The 21,813-nt window shown below is 42.3% G+C and overlaps 2 protein-coding genes across 6 annotated transcripts; one reads left to right on the top strand and one right to left on the bottom strand.

Moving 5' to 3' along the window:
- Window positions 1-1,338: 1,338 nt before the first annotated feature.
- LOC121321499 (sideroflexin-1-like) lies at window positions 1,339-10,329 on the bottom strand. Of its 3 annotated transcripts, none has more exons than XM_041260478.1 (11): window positions 10,218-10,329; window positions 9,345-9,524; window positions 8,816-8,986; window positions 8,399-8,497; window positions 8,114-8,189; window positions 7,678-7,763; window positions 5,327-5,454; window positions 4,703-4,752; window positions 4,290-4,339; window positions 4,016-4,063; window positions 1,339-3,580 (listed from the first exon to the last, which is right to left on the bottom strand). In XM_041260478.1, the coding sequence occupies exons 2-11, from the start codon at window positions 9,506-9,508 to the stop codon at window positions 3,484-3,486; spliced, it is 969 nt and encodes a 322-aa protein (XP_041116412.1). In that variant the 5' UTR covers window positions 9,509-9,524; window positions 10,218-10,329; the 3' UTR covers window positions 1,339-3,483. The 3 variants fall into 3 exon arrangements, with proteins under 3 accessions (XP_041116412.1, XP_041116413.1, XP_041116414.1); XM_041260479.1 differs by having other exon boundaries at window positions 9,345-9,515; XM_041260480.1 differs by lacking the exon at window positions 4,290-4,339 and having other exon boundaries at window positions 3,487-3,580.
- Window positions 10,330-11,467: 1,138 nt separating this feature from the next.
- LOC121321520 (proton channel OTOP2-like) lies at window positions 11,468-18,328 on the top strand. 3 transcript variants are annotated; one of them, XM_041260506.1, is made up of 7 exons: window positions 11,468-11,631; window positions 12,335-12,722; window positions 13,405-13,541; window positions 13,884-13,942; window positions 14,128-14,261; window positions 16,325-17,247; window positions 17,455-18,328. In XM_041260506.1, the coding sequence occupies exons 2-7, from the start codon at window positions 12,344-12,346 to the stop codon at window positions 17,632-17,634; spliced, it is 1,812 nt and encodes a 603-aa protein (XP_041116440.1). In that variant the 5' UTR covers window positions 11,468-11,631; window positions 12,335-12,343; the 3' UTR covers window positions 17,635-18,328. The 3 variants fall into 3 exon arrangements, with proteins under 3 accessions (XP_041116440.1, XP_041116441.1, XP_041116439.1); XM_041260507.1 differs by having other exon boundaries at window positions 11,470-11,631; window positions 12,330-12,722; window positions 16,328-17,247; XM_041260505.1 differs by having other exon boundaries at window positions 11,470-11,631; window positions 12,330-12,722.
- The last annotated feature ends 3,485 nt before the right edge of the window (window positions 18,329-21,813 follow it).

Raw genomic sequence — 21,813 nt, 5'->3', positions numbered from 1 at the left:
AGTTTTGATCAAACTGGTCAACCTTTACTCAAGGATAATGAAGCTTTGAAGTGTAGGAATCTGTAGAAAGAAACATTTTGATCTTTCCTCATCCCTTAGCCTCAGGTTAAAGTGTAAACTGGAGTTCTAAGAGAAGATGGCAATGAATAATGGACTTCTGAAACCTCCAGCAGGACTCCAGCTTCATTTTCCCGCCGCGTTTTCAGACTTGAGCTGAACAGCACAAGTGATTCAGCTGGGTCTCCAATACTAGCAGCGATGCTAGCAGCAGAACAGAAGAGCGAAAAAGGCAAACGCGCCATGCATCCTAAACGGCACAGCCTATAATGAATGCGATATCATTCAAATATATAACAATGTATATCCAGTGACTCTTCACTCCAGAGCTCAATGGTAATTCAACTTTAATCAATGAATGTGCATCCAAAAGCTGCTACTCCCTCTGTTACCTTCTTAGAAAAGTGGAAAACTACTAAATATCGCACCTTGTAATATCACACACCTTGTAATATCACACACCTTGCAATATCACACACCTTGCAATATCACACACCTTGCACTATCACACACCTTGTAATATCACACACCGTGTAATATCACACACCTTGTAATATCACACACCTTGCAATATCACACACCTTGTAATATCACACACCTTGCACTATCACACACCTTGTAATATCACACACCTTGCAATATCACACACCTTGCAATATCACACACCTTGCAATATCACACACATTGCAATATCACACACCTTGCAATATCACACACTGAATATTTTATAATAAAATTATTTCCATTACTGGGTTCTACCCTTGGGATCAGTTTCCTCAACAGCCCAGTACTGCTCACAACTGACTAAAACAGAGGCGCCTTACGAGCAACTAGACTGGAGATCACATTTCTACAGAAGAGTCCTAGTGCCAATTTACAAAAAAAAAAAGAAAAAATCTCCTACATAAGACTTTTTAAAATAAGTCCTGTGTAGGAGATACTTTTATTAATTTTTCTAATTATTTTTTTAAATTAGCACTAGGATGCTTCTGTGCATTTCCATTCTTTATTATTTAAAAAGAAAAGTACATGAAGTGTATCTGTGCGGTTTATTAATGCCGTTTCAAACAAGGCTGCATCCATTCAAATTCCTAAAACACAAAAAACCAGGCTTCAGAAAAACCGCATTGGTGCTCATTGGTCTTTCTTCTCTGCTGGAAAGAAGCAGCAACCCTTTGGCAGGTTCTTTAATACTGAGGAAGCCGTCACCCTGCAGAAATCATTACAAGCAAGTCAAACACTCTTTACCATGTTATGTGATTTATTTTCAAATAAAAGCAAGTCCACATCTACATGACTGCAAGTTATATTACCCATATACATGGTACAGGAAAACATAAGAGCTAGCACCAACATGAAACCAGAGCTAAATGGATAGTGGAGTGTGTTTCATCTGAACTCCATAGAGATCACACAAACTATTTTAAAATGTACCTTAAAATAAAAAAAAAAACATGAAATTGACAACGAACAAAGCCATGCAGCCCTTGCCTGTCTCGGGTTGAATACATTGTCTTTGTTGTACAAGTAGAACCTGGTATTGATCTGTTCAGGAGACTGTGGGGTCCTGTAAATGGGCCTCTCCTTCGTCCCGGTCCAATGGAAAGGTGGAACAGGATGCAGCAGTGGCACATTTATACATGGTGTAGTGCTCTAGATTGTCCATAGCAACTTAAATAACGGGCACTATTCCCAAGAGAGGTGACATGCCATATACCAGGGTTTTGTAAAACTCAAGAAATATGTTGCTTTTTTTTTGTCATATTCACAAATTAAAATCCCACAGTGGAAAATATCTTCAAAAGACACCAGTACAAAACACAGCTTTCTTGTTTGAGAATAGTGCTTGAAGTATCCTGCTCCATTTTAAAATTATTTTTAATAAATAGCTTCAGGTGATTAGTGGGTTTTACCAACGTCAATTGCTCAAATACATACACACACACAATTAATTATTTGTAATGATGCTCTACACCTTTATTCTAGGAAAATGAGTTTCACCAAGTGTAACCCCACCTGAGCGAGTCTGGAACAGCACTAAGTAGTACAAGCCATTATCTTTGACTGGATTGCATAGTCTTACTTCATTATAACTGTCAGTGCTTTACAGCACTGGCCTGCAGTGCAAAAGGTAGAAAACATATGACCTAAAAGGCCACTGCCTGGAAACAATATGGGCAGAAGTGTAATACTAAAAGTGCATCGGTGTACAAAAAAAAAAAAAAGCCCATGCCAGCGTTTTCCAGCGAGCGCAGTCCCGTGTGCATTTCATTACAGTACGATTCTAAAGCATGTGCTGCTTGTTTCTGCTTCTGCGCTGCTAATGAAATCTCAACAGGAAAGCAATACAGACCAGAGCACAGAAACGCTCTGGTTTTACTACTGCAACTTCAAACAGCGCACCACCCTGCCCCCTGAGCTCCCCCTAACACGTGTGTACAGGGCTTCCTTCTCAAATGCTCCAGCCACACAAACTCATCTCTGTTGCTGCTTTATTTGTATTTTTTTTTATTTTATTATGGGCAGTGTTAAAGATATTGCATTTCTTTTTTTTCTTTTTTTTTTTGATTCGGTCAGGCCGTGGCATTAAACCTTTTTCTTGTTTTTACCAGACACCAATTCCACCCCGGTGGTTGTTAATGAAAAAATGATAACTTCTTTCCCTCTGTGCTGCCCTGTGCCAGGAAGAGACTTCGCAATCTGTGTGTGGTGGAGGATTGGAACAGAGAGAGCTACTGGAGGCTGCGGACAGGGTGTGGGCTGCAGTTTCTTAACTCTTAAAGGCAAGGTTTTGGTTTCAAAATATAACCATGTGTTTGGTGAAGCTCCTAATTCTTTAGGACATTAATCTAGAACACACAAAGCAAGTCTTACTGGTAGCTATTTCTCTCAGGTCACATATAAACCCCAAGGACACACACTGAAACAGACAAGAGGCTCAGCCGTCCGAGTCACAAGGATACTTTCATTACTGCACGCATTGACTCTTACTGGAGCGCACAACGTCACCTTAACCCTTTCAGTGCCGTTTAGAGTTCTTAAAGTACTGACGGGACTTTAAACACCCATTTCTGTCCCATTCTCATGCATACTCAATAAAGGAGGTCCTTTTTGAATGATATAATAATTTGAATTGTATATCATCTTGCATTGTTCAGCAGCTCGACAAAAGTAATTCAGGACTGAAAGGGTTCAATGTGTTCCGATTTGAACGTTGGCCTGCTCTGGCAGTGTGTGTCTCCCAGGATGCGTGTGGAAAAGAGGTGTATAATATTCATCTCACTGAGGTTCTCCTGGTTAAAAAATATTCTGTAAATAATAATAATACTATTACTACTACTAATAATAATAATAATAATAATAATAATAATATAAAAAGGTCTATTGTAGCCCTATGTGGGCGAGTGTGGATCCCTGTTCTGGGCTCTACAGGCCCTTGTTGAAGTACACCACTGCTGTGTGAGGGCTTCTCTCATGGATCTGGGCCTGCAGCTCTGCTTCCAGGCTGCTAACCTTCATGGAGCTGGAATTAGAAGACAAGGACAGACTGGGTAAGACAGAGATGTTCCGCTGCCTCGTACCTGTACAGTACACAAGAGCTGCTCTGCATCTGCCATCAAGCCCAGGCTTGCACAGTTTCCCCTTCACAAACCTCACAGGCACGTTCTGTACAGTATAATACTGGTACGACTTCTCATTCTATCCAGCTTATTCAGTGTTTGCAGGTGAAGGATAAATGTCTAAATAGGATTTTGCAAACTGATGTCTTCTTCAGAGATAGGTAGAAAGCTGTAGCCTGTAGATGCTTTGCTTTATACTGTGTGGCATGTTCTACACTGTGGACCAGTGGGACATGCTTACTCTATGTGCACACAGCTGCACGAGATACCAACTTGACAGTCCCCTCAATTTCATTACAAAGAAAGCAGTCAGTGAATATGCCTGCCGTTTAACCTACCTCTTTTGTGGGAAAAGGGCACAGCAGAGAGGAGTGGCAAAAACCAAGCTGAAACACAAGAGCACACCTGGGCTAAGCACATTTCACATTTACAATTTCACACACTGCTTGCTGCAACCGCTAAAACGCTGGACTTCGTATCAAATGTTACTTGCCTTAGTTTTTTTTTTTCAATATAATTTAAAATGATCTTCATGCAAATGCACACCAGGCAAGATCAGAGTCTGTTAGGAATGGAAATGGACTGATGGAGCTTTTATTAAAGCATACTTACCAGAACCCAACCAGGCCCACTTGAATGGGAGCATTGAAAACCGGATAGCGCTGGAATGAGAAGAATCAGGCACAACTGAAACTTTTACTGCTTACAAGAGTTGCAGGAACACTTGAATGCAGACTTCTTGTCTGGCTTCATTTTCAACACTTGTGCAAATCCCCAGACCCTCTTAGGGCGTGCACGTAAAGATAACGTGTCGAGCTTGGAGTACAGCCGGCTGGTGCCAGAGTGTGACTCGGAGCAGCGAGTCCGGTGCTGGGCCCAGCTCATCTCAGCGTGGGGACTGGAGGTCATGCAGCTGTTTTAGGGTAACGTTTTAGTTTGCTTGTTTTTTTAGTGGTGATGTAATAACTGTGAATCTAGTATTACCTGCAGTAAAGGGTTTGTGTCCAGCAATCAAATCCACTTACCTTTAGGAAAGCTCTCTTCTCCAGTGCATTCATGATTACAGGAGGGATCGCTAACAGAAAGAAAACCAGAGTCAGTACAGCACTACACAAAGAGCACCCAGTTCTTCTGAGACTTCATTCCTATATGAAAGGAACCCCCGACCTGACCTGCGAGAGCAGAGGGGCACAACTCCGGTCCTTATCAATTAAACACTAACCTGATTAATACTGAATCCAGCTCTGATTGAGCCCTTAAGGCTATCGTTACAACAAACATCTGGGCTAGAATGGCCCACCCTGGGCACCTGCACTGGACCCCTCTGTTTTCTAAATGTTATATCTTTTTTTTTTTTTTTTTTTTTAAGAGCTGGGAACAAAGACAACTGCTGGAATTCCAAACCTTCACACACTCAGCAAAAACATCTGGCCCATGAAGAATCCAAGAAAATCAGGCAGTGAACTTTTCAGAGCCAGAAAGTACATTCCAGAGAGAGACCAATCCAAAGAACTCCTTTCTACCACCCCCGACACACACAACGTTCAGTAATTACATGTGTAATATACTGTCACTTGTGGACCACCGACTGTGCCACTGCTCTTATCACATAGCAGGTAAATGAGAAGCCACCACAGGGCACCTCTTACCCATAGCAGGCACTGCCATGCCAATCCGGGAGACGATCACCTGAACAATGGCCTGTTGGGCTGCACTGGTCGATTCACCCAGTCGCTTGCCATCCTCGTCAGTCACCGGGATCCCATACTTTAGCTCTCTTTAAAGAGGGATTACAAATCAATCCTACTTATACCATAACAAGCTGTAAAAATCATTCAGGAATAATCCAAATACTTACCACCCTTAACTGTGGCCCCAGTGTACAATCTAATGCTACTCTACACCCCAACAAGAACTGCGTGAATACTAGTGCATTTACACTAATGCAGCTGTGCACCTGTACCCTAAATTACTAAACTGAACCAATGTAACCTTCCCAGTCACTTAATAAAGAAACCTGAGGGACTCCAGATGCCAAGGACAGGATTTCTGCACCTAAAAAGCAATGGTTTAACATGAAGGTTGATCAGAACAAACATTAGCAAAAGGTAGTGGCCAAAGGATGCCTGATAGAGAAAGGTAGCGTTACTGCACTGCCAGCAGCTGTAGGCTAAACACATTAATCAGAAAGTAGAGCCAGACAGGGGTATGCAGTGTACAGAAACAACCAGACAGGGGTATGCAGTGTGCAAACAACCAGAGAGGGGTATGCAGTGTGCAAACAACCAGAGAGGGGTATGCAGTGTGCAAACAACCAGAGAGGGGTATGCAGTGTGCAAACAACCAGAGAGGGGTATGCAGTGTGCAAACAACCAGAGAGGGGTATGCAGTGTGCAAACAACCAGAGAGGGGTATGCAGTGTGCAAACAACCAGAGAGGGGTATGCAGTGTGCAAACAACCAGAGAGGGGTATGCAGTGTGCAAACAACCAGAGAGGGGTATGCAGTGTGCAAACAACCAGAGAGGGGTATGCAGTGTGCAAACAACCAGAGAGGGGTATGCAGTGTGCAGAAACAACCAGAGAGGGGTATGCAGTGTGCAAACAACCAGAGAGGGGTATGCAGTGTGCAAACAACCAGAGAGGGGTATGCAGTGTGCAGAAACAACCAGAGAGGGGTATGCAGTGTGCAGAAACAACCAGAGAGGGGTATGCAGTGTGCAAAACAACCAGAGAGGGGTATGCAGTGTGCAGAAACAACCAGAGAGGGGTATGCAGTGTGCGAAACAACCAGAGAGGGGTATGCAGTGTGCAAACAACCAGAGAGGGGTATGCAGTGTGCAAACAACCAGAGAGGGGTATGCAGTGTGCAAACAACCAGAGAGGGGTATGCAGTGTGCAGAAACAACCAGAGAGGGGTATGCAGTGTGCAAACAACCAGAGAGGGGTATGCAGTGTGCAAACAACCAGAGAGGGGTATGCAGTGTGCAAACAACCAGAGAGGGGTATGCAGTGTGCAGAAACAACCAGAGAGGGGTATGCAGTGTGCAGAAACAACCAGAGAGGGGTATGCAGTGTGCAAACAACCAGAGAGGGGTATGCAGTGTGCAAAACAACCAGAGAGGGGTATGCAGTGTGCAGAAACAACCAGAGAGGGGTATGCAGTGTGCAGAAACAACCAGAGAGGGGTATGCAGTGTGCAGAAACAACCAGAGAGGGGTATGCAGTGTGCAGAAACAACCAGAGAGGGGTATGCAGTGTGCAAAACAACCAGAGAGGGGTATGCAGTGTGCAAACAACCAGAGAGGGGTATGCAGTGTGCAAACAACCAGAGAGGGGTATGCAGTGTGCAAAACAACCAGAGAGGGGTATGCAGTGTGCAAAACAACCAGAGAGGGGTATGCAGTGTGCAGAAACAACCAGAGAGGGGTATGCAGTGTGCAAACAACCAGAGAGGGGTATGCAGTGTGCAAACAACCAGAGAGGGGTATGCAGTGTGCAGAAACAACCAGAGAGGGGTATGCAGTGTGCAGAAACAACCAGAGAGGGGTATGCAGTGTGCAAACAACCAGAGAGGGGTATGCAGTGTGCAGAAACAACCAGAGAGGGGTATGCAGTGTGCAAACAACCAGAGAGGGGTATGCAGTGTGCAAACAACCAGAGAGGGGTATGCAGTGTGCAAACAAAACCAGAGAGGGGTATGCAGTGTGCAAACAACCAGAGAGGGGTATGCAGTGTGCAAACAACCAGAGAGGGGTATGCAGTGTGCAAACAACCAGAGAGGGGTATGCAGTGTGCAAACAACCAGACAGGGGTATGCAGTGTGCAAACAACCAGAGAGGGGTATGCAGTGTGCAGAAACAACCAGAGAGGGGTATGCAGTGTGCAAACAACCAGAGAGGGGTATGCAATGTAGAGAAACAAACAGAAAGGGGCATGCAGCCAGGGAGAGTGGAAGGGGACTGATCTATTTCTAGTGTTCACTGCCTTGTGTTTCCTCACCTCTGTCTCATAAAAGGAATATTGATGCAGTTTGCAGCAGCCACTGCTGCAAATGGGACGAATCGTCCCATTATTGCTGGCAAATGCTATAGAGAAAAAAAAAAGCGAGAGATTTGAAATAACTATAGGCACGTCTTTCTTTTACATTCCTTCTATCTCAAACGCTGTATGTTTCATAGGTGTTGATAACTCCACTGCACTTGCATATTACTTAAGTAAACTTAAATACATAACTTTCAACACTAATTTACATTAGTATTCTCAACTGATACACATAAACTAAAATGACCAGATTTGAAATGTGACCCTATCATCATTGTTTGGATGATTAAGTATATTTAGAGCAGGTGTTCCTCCAGTAACAGGTATGGAGGTATTCTTTGTTTAGGGAGCTGTATTCCTGTTCATCTCTGGGAGACGCAGCAGCACCCTGTACCTTGTTAAGCGATTTGAGTCCCAACGCAGTAACCACTGCCCCAGTGGTGGCACTTGCATACGCCACACCCAGCTGGCTGCAAAACACAAAACACAATTTTCCATTGTCTGTGTGTCAGCCGGTTTGACGAGAAAGGCAGTCACATGTACAACTTCTAACTTACACCCAGTATCCCTGCACAGTACGATTACACAACCATTGACAAAACAGAAAAATACATTTTCTAGATAGATGGATAGATATAAAACACAACCGCAGAGAAATATTGAACTGCACGACACATACTTGACAGTCATCGGTGCGTCTCCACTGCGATTGGTGTAGTTGACGACGGCATTGAAGGACTGGTTCACCCACTGCCAGAACACCACCGCTGGAGTCGACCTGCAAGAGGGGCGAGGAGGAGAAGGGCTGCTGTTTCAGGGGCATGCTCGTTTATTTACAGAATGTAGGGGAATCCCCTTTAAATATATATATATATATATATATATATATATATATATATATATATATATATATATATATATATATATATTAAAACCAAAAACCACCTAGTGACAGAAACTAGAAGTGCAAATTAGAAAGATAAAAAAAGAAACAATCTGAACAGGTTTTGCCACATTACAACAACATATTTGTCTTACAAACAGTTGTGATAAAGCAACATGCTGAAGTCCCACGGCTTGCTTCCACAGCCCTTACCTGTAAAAGCTGAGCATGCAGCCAGTGATTGTCATGTTCATTGGTACCTGAGCAGACATCCGACCTACGAGAATCATCTTCTCCCCAGTGTCGGGGTGAAAAGCAGAGTCGTAAACGTATTTCGCTCTCCAGAGCTCATCCTCCGTTAGCCCTGGGCTCAATATTCCCACCCTGATGAGAAATGGATGTGCATTAGCCTCTGTGAAACAAGAGCACCTGGTATCCAGTGAAAGCAACTCAAATACCTTTCAAATGAGTTGCTATTACCGAACATTGTAGTTTATTACACAAGTAAAGTGTGTGCTCCAGAATCATAAGAAATGTAAATAAGAGTCCCATCGCATACTAGTTTTATAATCCAACCACAGTACATAAGTGAAGTGCTCAGGAGTGTCTAATTAAACTCCTAGTAACACCTGGAACAGCTCAGACTGCTATGCAATAGGAGCATTGAAAAGCAAGTGAAAGTCTACTGCAAGTCCATTTGCTGGCCATGCACTGCTACTATTCACACTAGAAACTCCCTCACCTGTAATTCTCCACAATCCTCCTGGAATCCTCCAGGGCCTCGCTGGATAAAAAGACATTTCGGGGGTCTGTCACAGTGAAGAAGTGTTTGGCTCGCCCCATAAAGGTGCCCTGATCCCACTTTGGCTCTTTAATGTCAATATTCAGCGGCAGATCACTGGACATCCTCTGTCTGGTAAATCTCAATGAATAAGAGAGCAATGTCAATCTGCTGTTCGATGAACTGGAAATGCACTGTGTGAGCAACTAAACTACAAGGCAAATTACAACGCCATGGATTACGGAGACTGGGATAACGCTGGAGAAATGCATAATGATGGTTTTTTTTTTTTAAATCAGTGAAGGAATGGGTTTTAGATGCACATGATGCCACAGAAGGACACTGCCCAATGGCTCTGCAAAACCGTTTGGTAGCTGATAGTAAGATAGCACAAAGGACATTTCCTGCAAAACACCGTACTACAAAATACACAGGTCTGCATTACCAGCGCCTCCTCAGAAATGTTTTATACTAATAATAGCTGGATCCCATTGATACTACGTGTTTATTACGTTCGATCTACACGTTGGGTTTAATGTATTCGCATGTCAGTGGAATAATAATAGCATAATAAGTAGTAATAATAAGTATACTAATTAGTAATAATAAGAATAATAATTATTGGTTTTTAAGTCATTTTTTTATGTGAACCGATATGCAGTTTATTTTCAAATTATAAATCACCTTGTTTTCACATCATCACTGCAATCACATGCAACAGGACACAGGACGACACAGGCAAATATAAACACAACGACTCCACGGTTGGAGCCGAGAATGAACAGCGCCCCCCCGCTCCCCCGCTTCTAATTTAACATGAACCTCGTCACTTACTGCCACGGTGTTGAAGATCCTGCTCGTAACAGTTCGGTGCTCTTTGGCTTTGCAAGAGAAACCTTGACCTCTCGGTATGATTGATGCCTGCCAATGCAAACCCACACTGTGTCAGCCAGTCAAAACCAAGCCAAACAGCCAATCAGATTAGGCGGTGCGGGCAAAAACCAGCAATCAGCGTAACCAGGGTGTGGCACTATAGGTCAGGACTAACCAAATAAGAACAGGTGTGGGGGGGGGGGGGGGGGGGGGGTGGGGGGGTGGTGGTGGTGGGGGTGGGATGGGGGGGGGTGTTGGTGGTTACCCCCAGATATATAATACATGTCTATATACTAAAATGTTTTTTTAACATCAAACATTGAACATATCTTGAATTTTTTTGTTTTTTTGTTTTTTTTTGTTTTTTTTACTGTATCATGTATTATGGATTTTCTTCTTGTCAGTGCATCTTGTAAAGCGCTTTGTGATGGTGGTCCACTATGAAAGGCGCTATATAAAATAAGGATTGATTGAATCTGAGATGCATTTAATTTGATTTGATATTGGATGTATGCACATCGTAGTTCCTATAGGCGCAATGACGACTTGTTCTATCTGTGTTTTTGATTGTTGTGTCCAAACAGTGACACGTTGGTGGCTCCGCAAAATCAAACATTCAGAGGAATGTTTTTGATACAATTAAAAATAATTGAAGCTGATGTAAAAGCAACTACTGTCGCGATAGTAAAACCAACACCAAGCAGAAGCTCAGTGTCAGAGAGAAGCAGTTATAGTGTCCTACTGTCATTCCTTCTTTTATGAATTGTGTCCTTGTGTTACAAAATATACACAGATGATAGTCCCAACAACAAAGTCAATTAAGTAATAAGCACTGGGACTTTTATACCGGAGAACATTTTAATCTCAAAAGGAAACTACATCATTACCCGATTCAAACTAAACCTGACATTACTGGTTCTTCTCTCACACAAGCAAAATGTCAACCATAAATGAGCTCACAGCGAGGGATCTGTTGTAAATGTCATCGCAGCCTGTTATTTCTTGTGCCTGGGGAACCGTTGGGGTCTCTGCTCTACAGCCCCTTGTCTGTGAACATGTTTGATTTGACAGGGTTTAAACGTCAAGGTACTTCGGGTGGAGATCAGTATTTGTTCCAGCCCCTTTGTCAAATGTTGGAAGGTATGAAATATACACTGAAAGAAACCACAACTTGATTGAAATAAGCCTGGCCTCTTCATGAGACATTCTTGAGCTGTGTGAACTGGAATTCAGCGTGAAGTTACTTCCCAAAGTTAGTGGGAGGGTCCAACATATATACTACCTCATGTGTTCTGCAGGGTCCTTTCCTTCAGCCTGCACAGGACAGGAGCTGTATTAAAAACCTCTGCTGTGGTGGATCTCACAGAACAGCACAGTGAGTAACTGCATCTGCTAATAATGACATCTGAAAACACATTAATAGATTTTACATTTCATTAGAATATCTTGTCTTATTTTTTCAAGTGTCTGTAAACCAATGGGAAAAAAAATTGCATGCACATTCATAATTCAAATTTTAAAATATTTGGTTGAAAGTAAAAACTATGGGTTATTTTGTTTCAAGAAAAACTTGTCCCTTGATGTATCTCCAGTGTTAAAAGCTGTATTCTAGTAACAGTGCGAATGTTTGCAGTGTCAGCTGTATAGATCCACAGGTATAGCCTATAGATTGACAGGGGTGGGAAATATTCATTAACAGAATAATGCAATAGTTTCAGCTTTCCAATGCAACCTTACAAATACAAAAACAAATATACAGCAAGAGAGGGAAAAGTGATGGACTGAAAACAGCGGTACTCTCGGTGGAGACATTGAATGTAATTGAATGCAATTGAATGTAACTGTGGTGCACTGATGGGAGATATTCCAATCTCTGTTAGAATAGCATCAGTCCACGTTACTTGGTGCCACTGTACTGAGTTACAAAAAAATAAAATACACTAGATACCACATATAGGCACTGATGACACTATAAGCAATGCAAAAATGAAGCTGCAATACGGGGTGGTATTATATTGAATGTGTTCATTGATAATGTCTGAGAAACATCCTATTGCTTCTACCCTTGTTTAGCGCAGCATCTGACAATGAGTCAGGCAGTCCTGGATTCCCCAGCACTCTCCTCCTATCAGCCCCCAGGAGAGCATCTGTGCTCTCCAGACTCCAGCCTATCATCCGGTTTCAAGGCCAGCGTGTCGGAGGCTGGTGGCTGGCGGGAAGGCTGCAGCTCTAAGCCTGCCTCCCTCCTCTCTGTCCTCCACCTCATCTTGGTCTCTCTCCTGGGCAGTGCCATCCTACTGTCCGAAATGTCCCACCACCTTCCTCACAGCCCCCAGGTGCACGGGTTCCTCATGGTCCTAATGCTAGCCAGCTCTGCCTGGATGCTCTGCTTTGGCTGGCAGTTGAGGAAGACAGAGAAGCACAGACTCAATGTGGACCATCATGCCGGAGCCAGCTGGCTTAAGGGTAGGGGGCTGTAAATCACTGTAATGCTGGATATATACAGTTTATCTTAATAATCCTGCTAAAAGTGCTCTTTATAACCATGTGATTCCTATTGATAAGTGATGCTTCTATACATGCATGGTTTAATTTAGATATCATTTTGTTAATAGATAGGTCTACTGAGTTACAACTTACTGTATTCTCAGTGATGTTCTAACCATTAAGTAAGATATGTAATAAACACAGCACAACCTGATCCATGAAGCAACCTTTTAATTCCTGCCAGATCTGGTACCAAGATGTCTCATAGGCTGTTACATGCATTTTCCTGTTATGATTTCTTCACCATGATGTCATGATTAATGGGGGATGGAAATACTTGGAAATGTGGAAAATAAATTTCTGTATCTATTCTGTTGATGTTGCTTGTGACAGATGAGTTACTGATTGCCCTGGAGACTGGAGCTCACAGCAGCCAGACTCCTACAGAGATTTACAGTAGAATTGGGCAATTTCCATGTTACTATTTTTAGTGACAGTTACTTAAAAGTAAAATGTTTTCTGCATCGTTTGGTGGATTCTGAGCGGGCGTAACTGCAGTCTTTAGCAGTTGTTGATCACATAGGGCCTCAATTGCATTGAGTCAGCTGTAAGGACCACCAAGACCCCTGTATTGACCCAGAGCTCTGTCACCCCCCTGCAGCTGGGCTGGCTCTCTTTGCCCTGGCCACACTCATCTTGGACTGCTTCTCCTTTGGATACTACAGGGAGATCCTGCACTGCACATCCCCCCTGATGATAGCCTTCCCCTTGGTGCAAGCTGTTTTCACAGTCACACAGGTACAGCAATTTCATTCATTTGAGTTAAACAGACGTACTGAATACGTACCCTTGAGACGCTCTTCGAAAGGGTTTTAATGGCACATACAGTAGTGTGCCGCTACACGCTGTAGAGTGGCTTAGCTCTCTGCATTGTGCTCATGTCTGTGGGGTGGGGCTCTCTGCATTGTGCTCTGGTTTGTGGGGTGGGCGCACGGGTGGTTCAGAGTATTGGTGCTCAGTGTTTCCCCCAAGTTTGCAGCCAAATATTCTTGAGCCTTCTTTAGCCTGATAACCAGAACAATGTCTGAATACCTGACTAGAGGATGTGTAGTTTACAATTCATTGTCTGTGTTTCTGTAGGTTTCCTTCCTGTCTTTGTTTGCTAAAGTCTGCATTCAGGATTGGTGCTCTCTACACAGGTACAGTACACTTGCAAAACTGATTCAATTTTGTGATTTTTTTCTTGTGGGCTAATAGTGGTGAATTGGTGAGCTGGATGAAATTTGTAGGGTAGAAGGAGATGAGAGCATGGAAGCAAAAAGACCTGTTTTGTTTTAAAGAATGCCCCAGGTTTGAAAGCTCTGCCTTGCCTTGCCTTGCACAGGGTCGGTTTGATGAACTCCTTGGCCACGAACCTGCTGCTGTGGATGAACGTGGTGCTGGATGAGTCCACCAAGCAGCTCAAGGAACTCAGGAGCATCTACACGGAGGGGCAGCAGGACTCAGCACACAATACAAGTAACTAGCGCTGACATATACTTGTACTGTATATCTACATTGATATATATATATATATATATATATATATATATATATATATATATATATATATATATATATATATATATATATATATATATATATATGTGCACTGTGCAAAAGTTTTAGGCAGGTGTGAAAAAATGTTGTTAAGTAAGAATGCTTTCAAAAATAGACATGTTAATAGATTATATTTACCAATTAACTAAATGCAAAGTGAGTGAACAGAAGAAAAATCTAAATCAAGTCCATATTTGGTGTGACCACCCTTTGCCTTCAAAACAGCATCAATTCTTCTAGGTACACTTGTACAAAGTCAGGGATTTTGTAGGCATATAGTCGGATGTATGATTAAACAATTATACCAAACAGGTGCTAATGACCATCAATTCAATATGTAGGTTGAAACACAATCATTAACTGAAACAGAAACAGCTGTGTAGGGGGAATAAAACTGGGTGAGGAACAGCCAAACTCAGTGTGACAAAGTGCCCGCCCCTGTGTATATTATTTGTTATGTGTTGCGTGTGGTGTGTTTAAATGTTGGTGTATAGTCATTGGTACACGGGATATAAACGGGTCTGTGTAACACTAGTGTTTAAAATGTATATGTGTATTTAGGCACGAGGATTGCACAGCACTTCACGTGCAAGTAAAATGTAATATGTGAGCACGGAGAATTGCACTTTGTTAATTCACGTGCTGGGATTCAAGTGAATAATTAATTAGTAATTGAATCCCAGCACAACAGTATATATAGATGCACGTTTTCACATTTTCACAAGCAGTTGGGTGTTTGGTGAGTGGAGAACGGGATAGGAGACGGAGGTAAAAGTAATAATAATAATAATAATAATAATAGTAGTAGTAGTTGTTGAAGTATCTGCTCACCGTGTTTGTCTGTCTAGTCCGTTTTGTTTGTCTTTTTGTTTTGGCAACGTGTGCCATGTCCTGTGTCCTGTGTTTGTTTGTACAACCTTTTTATTTTCTGTTCTGTTTATTAAATGCTGAGTGAAACATTCGCTCAGCTCCACCAAACCACACCTCTCTGTCATTCATTCCTTTTCCTGATTCTGACGCCACCCACTTCGGCCATCTCTGTGACACCCTGGTACACCCATCTACTGTCCGGAGAAGTCTGGTCAGAAGTGGCCTTCATGGAAGACTTGCGGCCAAAAAGCCATACCTCCAACTTGGAAACAAGGCCAAGCGACTCAACTATGCACAAAAACACAGGAACTGGGGTGCAGAAAAATGGCAGCAGGTGCTCTGGATTGATGAGTCAAAATTTGAAAAATTTGAGTCAATATTTGGGCTGTAGCAGAAGGCAGTTTGTTCGCCAAAGGGCTGGAGAGCGGTACACAAGTGAGTGTCTGCAGGCAACAGTGAAGCATGGTGGAGGTTCCTTGCAAGTTTGGGGCTGCATTTCTGCAAATGGAGTTGGGGATTTGGTCAGAATTAATGGTATCCTCAATGCTGAGAAGTACAGGCAGATACTTATCCATCATGCAATACCATCAGGGAGGCATCTGATTGGCCCCAAATTTATTCTGCAGCATGACAACGACCCCAAATATAAAGCGAAAGTCATTAAGAACTATCTTCAGTGTAAAGAAGAACAAGGAGTCCTGGAAGTGATGGTATGGCCCCCACAGAGCCCTGATCTCAACATCATTGAGTCTATCTGGGATTACATGAAGAGAGAGAAGCAACTGAGGCTGCCTAAATCCACAGAAGAACTGTAGTTAGTTCTCCAATATGTTTGGGCCAACCTACCTGCAGAGTTCCTTCAAAAACTGTGTGCAAGTGTACCTAGAAGAATTGATGCTATTTTGAAGGCAAAGGTTGGTCACACCAAATATTGATTTGATGTAGATTTTTCTTCTGTTCACTCACTTTGCATTTAGTTAATTGATAAATATAATTTATTAACATGTCTATTTTTGAAAGCATTCTTACTTTACAGCATTTTTTCACACCTGCCTAAAACTTTTGCACAGTACTGTATATATATATAATTCATTTTCTCATTTTGTTTCCAGCAGCTCTGTCAAACAGCTGTGCCTGTACCACAGACCTTTGCCACATCTTCCGCGATGGAGCTGCCCACCTGCATCCGTTCAACATTGAGTTCAGCCTCTTCTCCTCCACGATGATTTATGTGCTGTGGAAGAACTTGGGCAGAGTGCCCAGCAGCCTTGGACCCCGGGCGAGGGCAAGGCGGCCAGCCTTCCGCATCAGTGCCATCTTCCCAGGGCTGCTCTTGGGCGCTTTGGTCCTCTCCGCCACCTTTGGTTGCATGATCGTGTTCGGCGTCTTCTTCAAAGCCAAGGACACCCTTCCCCATGCCCTGCAGATCTACTACACCTTCAGCCTGATTCTTCTCTGCTTGATGCTTCTGTCCTCCTGTGCAGGGACGCTCATCTCCAGACTCCAGAAGAGACCGTCCTTCACCTTCAGGACTGAAAACGTGGTGAGAAATGTGGATGTGGCTCTCCTGCTGGGCTGCTCTTGTGGTCCTCTGGCTGTTAGCATTTTTTCAATGACTGCCATTGTCTTCACTGGATCCTTGAGGGCTCTGAACAGTCTGGATCTGGTCTTCTCCCTCTTTAAAACACTCCAGGTGTTGGGGCAGAACCTGTTTATCACCGAGGCGCTGTTCTCTGGGCCTGATGAGAGACACTCCATTTCCCAACACCCCACTGCTCAGTTTAAACTTGCAGGGGCCCTAAACAAATCCTTTGACAGCGAAAGCCAGTGTACAGTCTGGTCAACAATGGAGAGCAGCATGCAAGTGCAGATGGATAAGGATGAGGATGAAAAGAGCAGAGTCCCCAAGATGCAAGATTTTCCTCGCATGGGAACAGCAGCATTTCAAAAGCCCTTCTTGTTCACCTCCAGAAGACGTGGCAGAGCGAAGATCATACAAAACATCTTAGTCTTCTTACTTCTCTGTAACATAGCTGTAAGTTAATCTACCAGATTCTATTATTAAAAGTAAAACTCTAAATGCATTTATATTCCCTGCATGTTTTTTTAACATTGCTATAGTTTGTCATCACAGTAATGTTTCTGGTTTTCTTGTTGGAGCCCCTGTTTCAGTTCTGCTGTGTTGTTTCTGGTTTGTTTGTTTGCTGGAGACACTGTTTCAGTTCTGCTGTGTTCTTTGCAGGTGTGGATCCTCTATGCTTACGGAGCCCGCCCCCATCTGGTCAGTGAAACTGAGCGAAATTTCTATGGCTTCACCCTCTGGGCGACGGTGGTCACCTTCTGCCTGCCTCTGGGCATCTTCTACCGCATACACTCCGCGGCCAGTCTCTTCGAAGTGTACTGCAAGTCCCAGCTGGAATGATCGCATTCATGCACCCCAACATTTGGGACATAAAACACTCTGTTTCTCCCTTTTTTCTTTCTTATTTTTGCAATAGTACCAGGAATTGAAAGACAAATGCAAACATGGGCTTTCTTCCTGTCCATGAACAAGTTTGACTGGTAGTGTATCACTTCCCAAATAGAAGTTCACTGGGCTGTGCCACAGTAAAAGTGCAGCAAAGTGTATTAAAGCACAGTGAATCGTGGTCACGAGAATTGGAACAGAAGGTGTATTGCTTACAGAAATATGCCACAAGGTAGCAGTATAACCTTCTTTCAGTATGATGTTAAAAAGACATGCACACACACACACATATATATATATATGAAGAGCAATTTAGCCCATTTACAACTGGAAATAAGACAACTCCCCACGTCTGTCCAGAGTAGTTTAGAGTAGCGTTTTCTGCTTTTTATATTTCAGCATCTTCGACGTGTGCTTTTGATCTGCATTGATGCAGCAGGTTCTTAGTGTTGCAGAAAACAGAGCACAAAAACAATGTTTCAAATAAAACTGTTCTGGAAATGAACTGAGTTCTTACACTGTACAAAGTGTTCTGACAAGGAATTCACAGAATTCTGTAAATGCTGATTTACCATATTTAAGTAATATTGAAATGTGTTCTGTATTGACTTCTTAAACATGTCATTTTATTAAACATAATTTATAATTTGTTCTGACTAACTTTTGTAGGATAACTTACTGAATCTTTAATCTAACGTGCATAATAAGAACATTGTTTGTGCAGCAGTAGCAGTTGAGTTTGTACTTCTAACTGGGTGCTGCTCCTGTTAACCAAGAAGCGTATGTGTTCGTGCACGTGGACACTGACGTACATGTATGCGGGGTGGCCACTTTATTGGGAACTATAAGGATTTATCCAAATTGAAATGGCATAATAGTGTGTTTATAGTTAGTAGTGTTTATTCAACCATTTAGAACCCATACTACTGTATAAATCATCTAACTTAACTGCACCAACCTCTCATTTATATATATATATATATATATATATATATATATATATATATATATATATATATATATATATATATATATATATATATATTGCGTTAAGGTATTTGTCTATACGCAAAACTACTGTACTTACCTGTGGTGGCTCTGCTTGAATAACTGACGGTAAACCTGACCTCAGTGTAGGTACTGATGGAAATGATGGACACGGTAATAGGCGAATAGGAGTCATTCTTCAGCTCTCACTCGAATCGGGTATAGCCAATGAGGTAGTTGAAGAGGGCGGGCTTCTGTGTGGTTAATGACGGCTGATATCCCAGGTGAGGTCATTTAGTACATTAATGCGACAGGTAAGTGTTATAAAAATACAAAAAACTATTTTCTGTGCTTTCTAACATGAATATTAAACTTGTAGTAAAGTACGTGAACATCATACATGAATGTATCAAAATTACAAAATATCGCCGTAGCTATTATATACTGATATATATATATATATATATTATATATATATATATATATATATATATATATATATATATATATATATATATATATATAATATAATGTCGTTTATTTATTTATTTATATTTTTAATGTGTTTTGTATACGCTTGTTTATCAAGCCAGTAGACACTGTCCAAGGTGCTGACGAGTGTAGTATAAGCTCAGTGGGCAGGGCACAGAGATTGCGCAGCTAGTTAACGAAAGGTGAGTATGCATCGTGTTTGTGGGTGTACTCCCTGCACTGTCTTACGGACAGGTGGTCCTCTCTTGAAGTGCGGTTCATTACAGATTGTTTTATACTTGGATGTGTAAATGTCATCACAAAGTAAATTATAAAGGCGTTTTATTACTATTATTATTATTATTATTATTATTATTATTATTATTATTATTATTATTATTATTATTATTTTGCGTTACCATTTGAAGTGTAAAATTGTTCTTGCTTTTTTACGATTGGGCCAATCTAGTGTTGAGACCCTCATACTTACTTTGGCATTTCGAACATAACCAAGAGTTAGTGTTTTATTCATTAGTTAAGAGAAATCAGTGCTGTGTTTGTTGTCTGTCTTTGTTTTGTTAACTCGCAAGACGTCATAGATTTGTCGACCATAGCCCCTAGATTAACCAGTAAAAAAAAAAAATACAGGTATCTTGTGAAAAAAGACAGGGGACATAGCAGGTCGTTTAACTACAAATACATACAGCAGCCTCTCCCACGTTGGTTTCAGGAGGACCAGGGCTGGCTCTTTGCAGGAACAGCCTGGCCTGGGAATGCTGCCAGAATGAGGCCCAGCAAAGTGGCATTCTGAACATGTGACAGTGTGTCAACACTATGCCTCTCCCAGTTGCAAACCTTCTTCAAACCAAATGTGGACACTGGTCTGGATTGTTAATCAACCCATCCATTTCCTAATTCAAAGTCCTTCATAACTTATTTTACTGATGGATCTCAATATTGTTTAATCTTCATATGAGATGGGGTTTTTTTTGTTTTTTTTTTAAATCCCAGTATTGATTTTTTAAAATTATTTGTATTCACTATCCCTTATTAAAGTTGTAGGCCTTCATATTCTGATACTGACCTCTGCGTTTGAATAGTGCTACAGCAGCAGTGATGAATTGACTTTGGTAACAGTTTTGTACATTATACAATGCCTTTGACAAGGCCTGCTAACCTGGTTTCATGACAGCAAATGTGGGTCCATTGACTCTCGTGATTCAGGTACTTAGTCAAGCCCAGTTAGGATTGTGGGTGGCAGGTGGTATAAAAGCTCACTTGACAAAATTGCTTTTATTGCTTGTATAGACAGGCCATTTTACTGGTATAAACATATATGATGCCTTATCCTTAAAAAATAATACATCATCTTGCCATGTCACTTAGTCTTTGGCTGAGATTTGTCCGAGAGGGTAGGGGACTTATGCTTCACATCACGCTTCACATCTGAGACTGAACAGAGCAGTCCAGGTGTGGATTCAGCTTGTGACACCCAGCCAGTCAGCTTGTGATACAAAGGCCTTCAGCATTCTAGAATGTGTTCGTAAGGGTCCTGTCTCTTTCACCCTCCCCTAGAGGACAAGCAGAAGAAGCAGCAGCAGCAGCAACAGCGAAAGGGAAGGCTCCTGGGAAGGGAACAGCTCTGCAGCGCTCCAAGACCTTTGACAGCCTGCTGTTTAGAAGCGGTCGGACTGGGAAGCAGCAGAAGAGCCAGAGCTCCAGAGAGAAGAGGCTGAACGGCTCTCCAGAGAGGAGGAGCCGCTCCAAATCTCCCTCCCGCTCCGAGGCAGACAGAGGTGAGTCCCAGAGCCATGTGCAGGGTCAAACGCTATCCTTTAACCACGTGTCAGTGTACAGTATCACTGGAGCCGTATCCTTTAACCACGTGTCAGTGTACAGTATCACTGGAGCCGTATCCTTTAACCACGTGTCAGTGTACAGTATCACTGGAGCCGTATCCTTTAACCACGTGTCAGTGTACAGTATCACTGGAGCCGTATCCTTTAACCACGTGTCAGTGTACAGTATCACTGGAGCCGTATCCTTTAACCACGTGTCATCCTTTAACCACGTGTCAGTGTACCTGGAGCCGTATCCTTTAACCACGTGTCAGTGTACAGTATCACTGGAGCCGTATCCTTTAACCACGTGTCAGTGTACAGTATCACTGGAGCCGTATCCTTTAACCACGTGTCAGTGTACAGTATCACTGGAACCGTATCCTTTAACCACGTGTCAGTGTACAGTATCACTGGAGCCGTATCCTTTAACCACGTGTCAGTGTACAGTATCACTGGAGCCGTATCCTTTAACCACGTGTCGGTGTACAGTATCACTGGAACCGTATCCTTTAACCACGTGTCAGTGTACAGTATCACTGGAGCCATATCCTTTAACCACGTGTCAGTGTACAGTATCACTAGAGCTGTATACATGGTACACACAACAGTGCCATATATTTTCTGTTTTTGTTTTTTATCCTTTTATATATGTATATCAAAAAAAAAAAGTTTAAGTATGTGTCTAAGTGAAGACACTTTGGGAATGTGCAGTAGTCTTTTGCTTGATTCAGGATGGCTGTCTGCAGCAGTGCACTGCTGCACATTTTTAAATATGTTGTGTTACTGCATACTTTATTAATATGCTTACATTTTCTCTTAATCTTATGAAATGTTT

Source organism: Polyodon spathula, chromosome 10 (genome assembly GCF_017654505.1).
Source record: "Polyodon spathula isolate WHYD16114869_AA chromosome 10, ASM1765450v1, whole genome shotgun sequence".
Taxonomy (NCBI): domain Eukaryota; kingdom Metazoa; phylum Chordata; class Actinopteri; order Acipenseriformes; family Polyodontidae; genus Polyodon; species Polyodon spathula.
This window is presented reverse-complemented; position numbering and strand designations above follow the sequence as displayed.

Excerpts from the sequence above, each read along its gene's own strand:
- LOC121321499 (XM_041260478.1), bottom strand. The coding sequence starts at position 9,508 with ATGTCCAGTGATCTGCCGCTGAATATTGACATTAAAGAGCCAAAGTGG. Across the intron at positions 7,764-8,113 it reads GACTCAAATCGCTTAACAAG|CATTTGCCAGCAATAATGGG; the intron begins GTACAGGGTGCT and ends TTTTCTCTATAG. Across the intron at positions 4,064-4,289 it reads GTGGGCCTGGTTGGGTTCTG|CTTGGTTTTTGCCACTCCTC; the intron begins GTAAGTATGCTT and ends CTTGTGTTTCAG.
- LOC121321520 (XM_041260506.1), top strand. The coding sequence starts at position 12,344 with ATGAGTCAGGCAGTCCTGGATTCCCCAGCACTCTCCTCCTATCAGCCC. Across the intron at positions 12,723-13,404 it reads CGGAGCCAGCTGGCTTAAGG|CTGGGCTGGCTCTCTTTGCC; the intron begins GTAGGGGGCTGT and ends ACCCCCCTGCAG. Across the intron at positions 14,262-16,324 it reads GGACTCAGCACACAATACAA|CAGCTCTGTCAAACAGCTGT; the intron begins GTAACTAGCGCT and ends TTTTGTTTCCAG.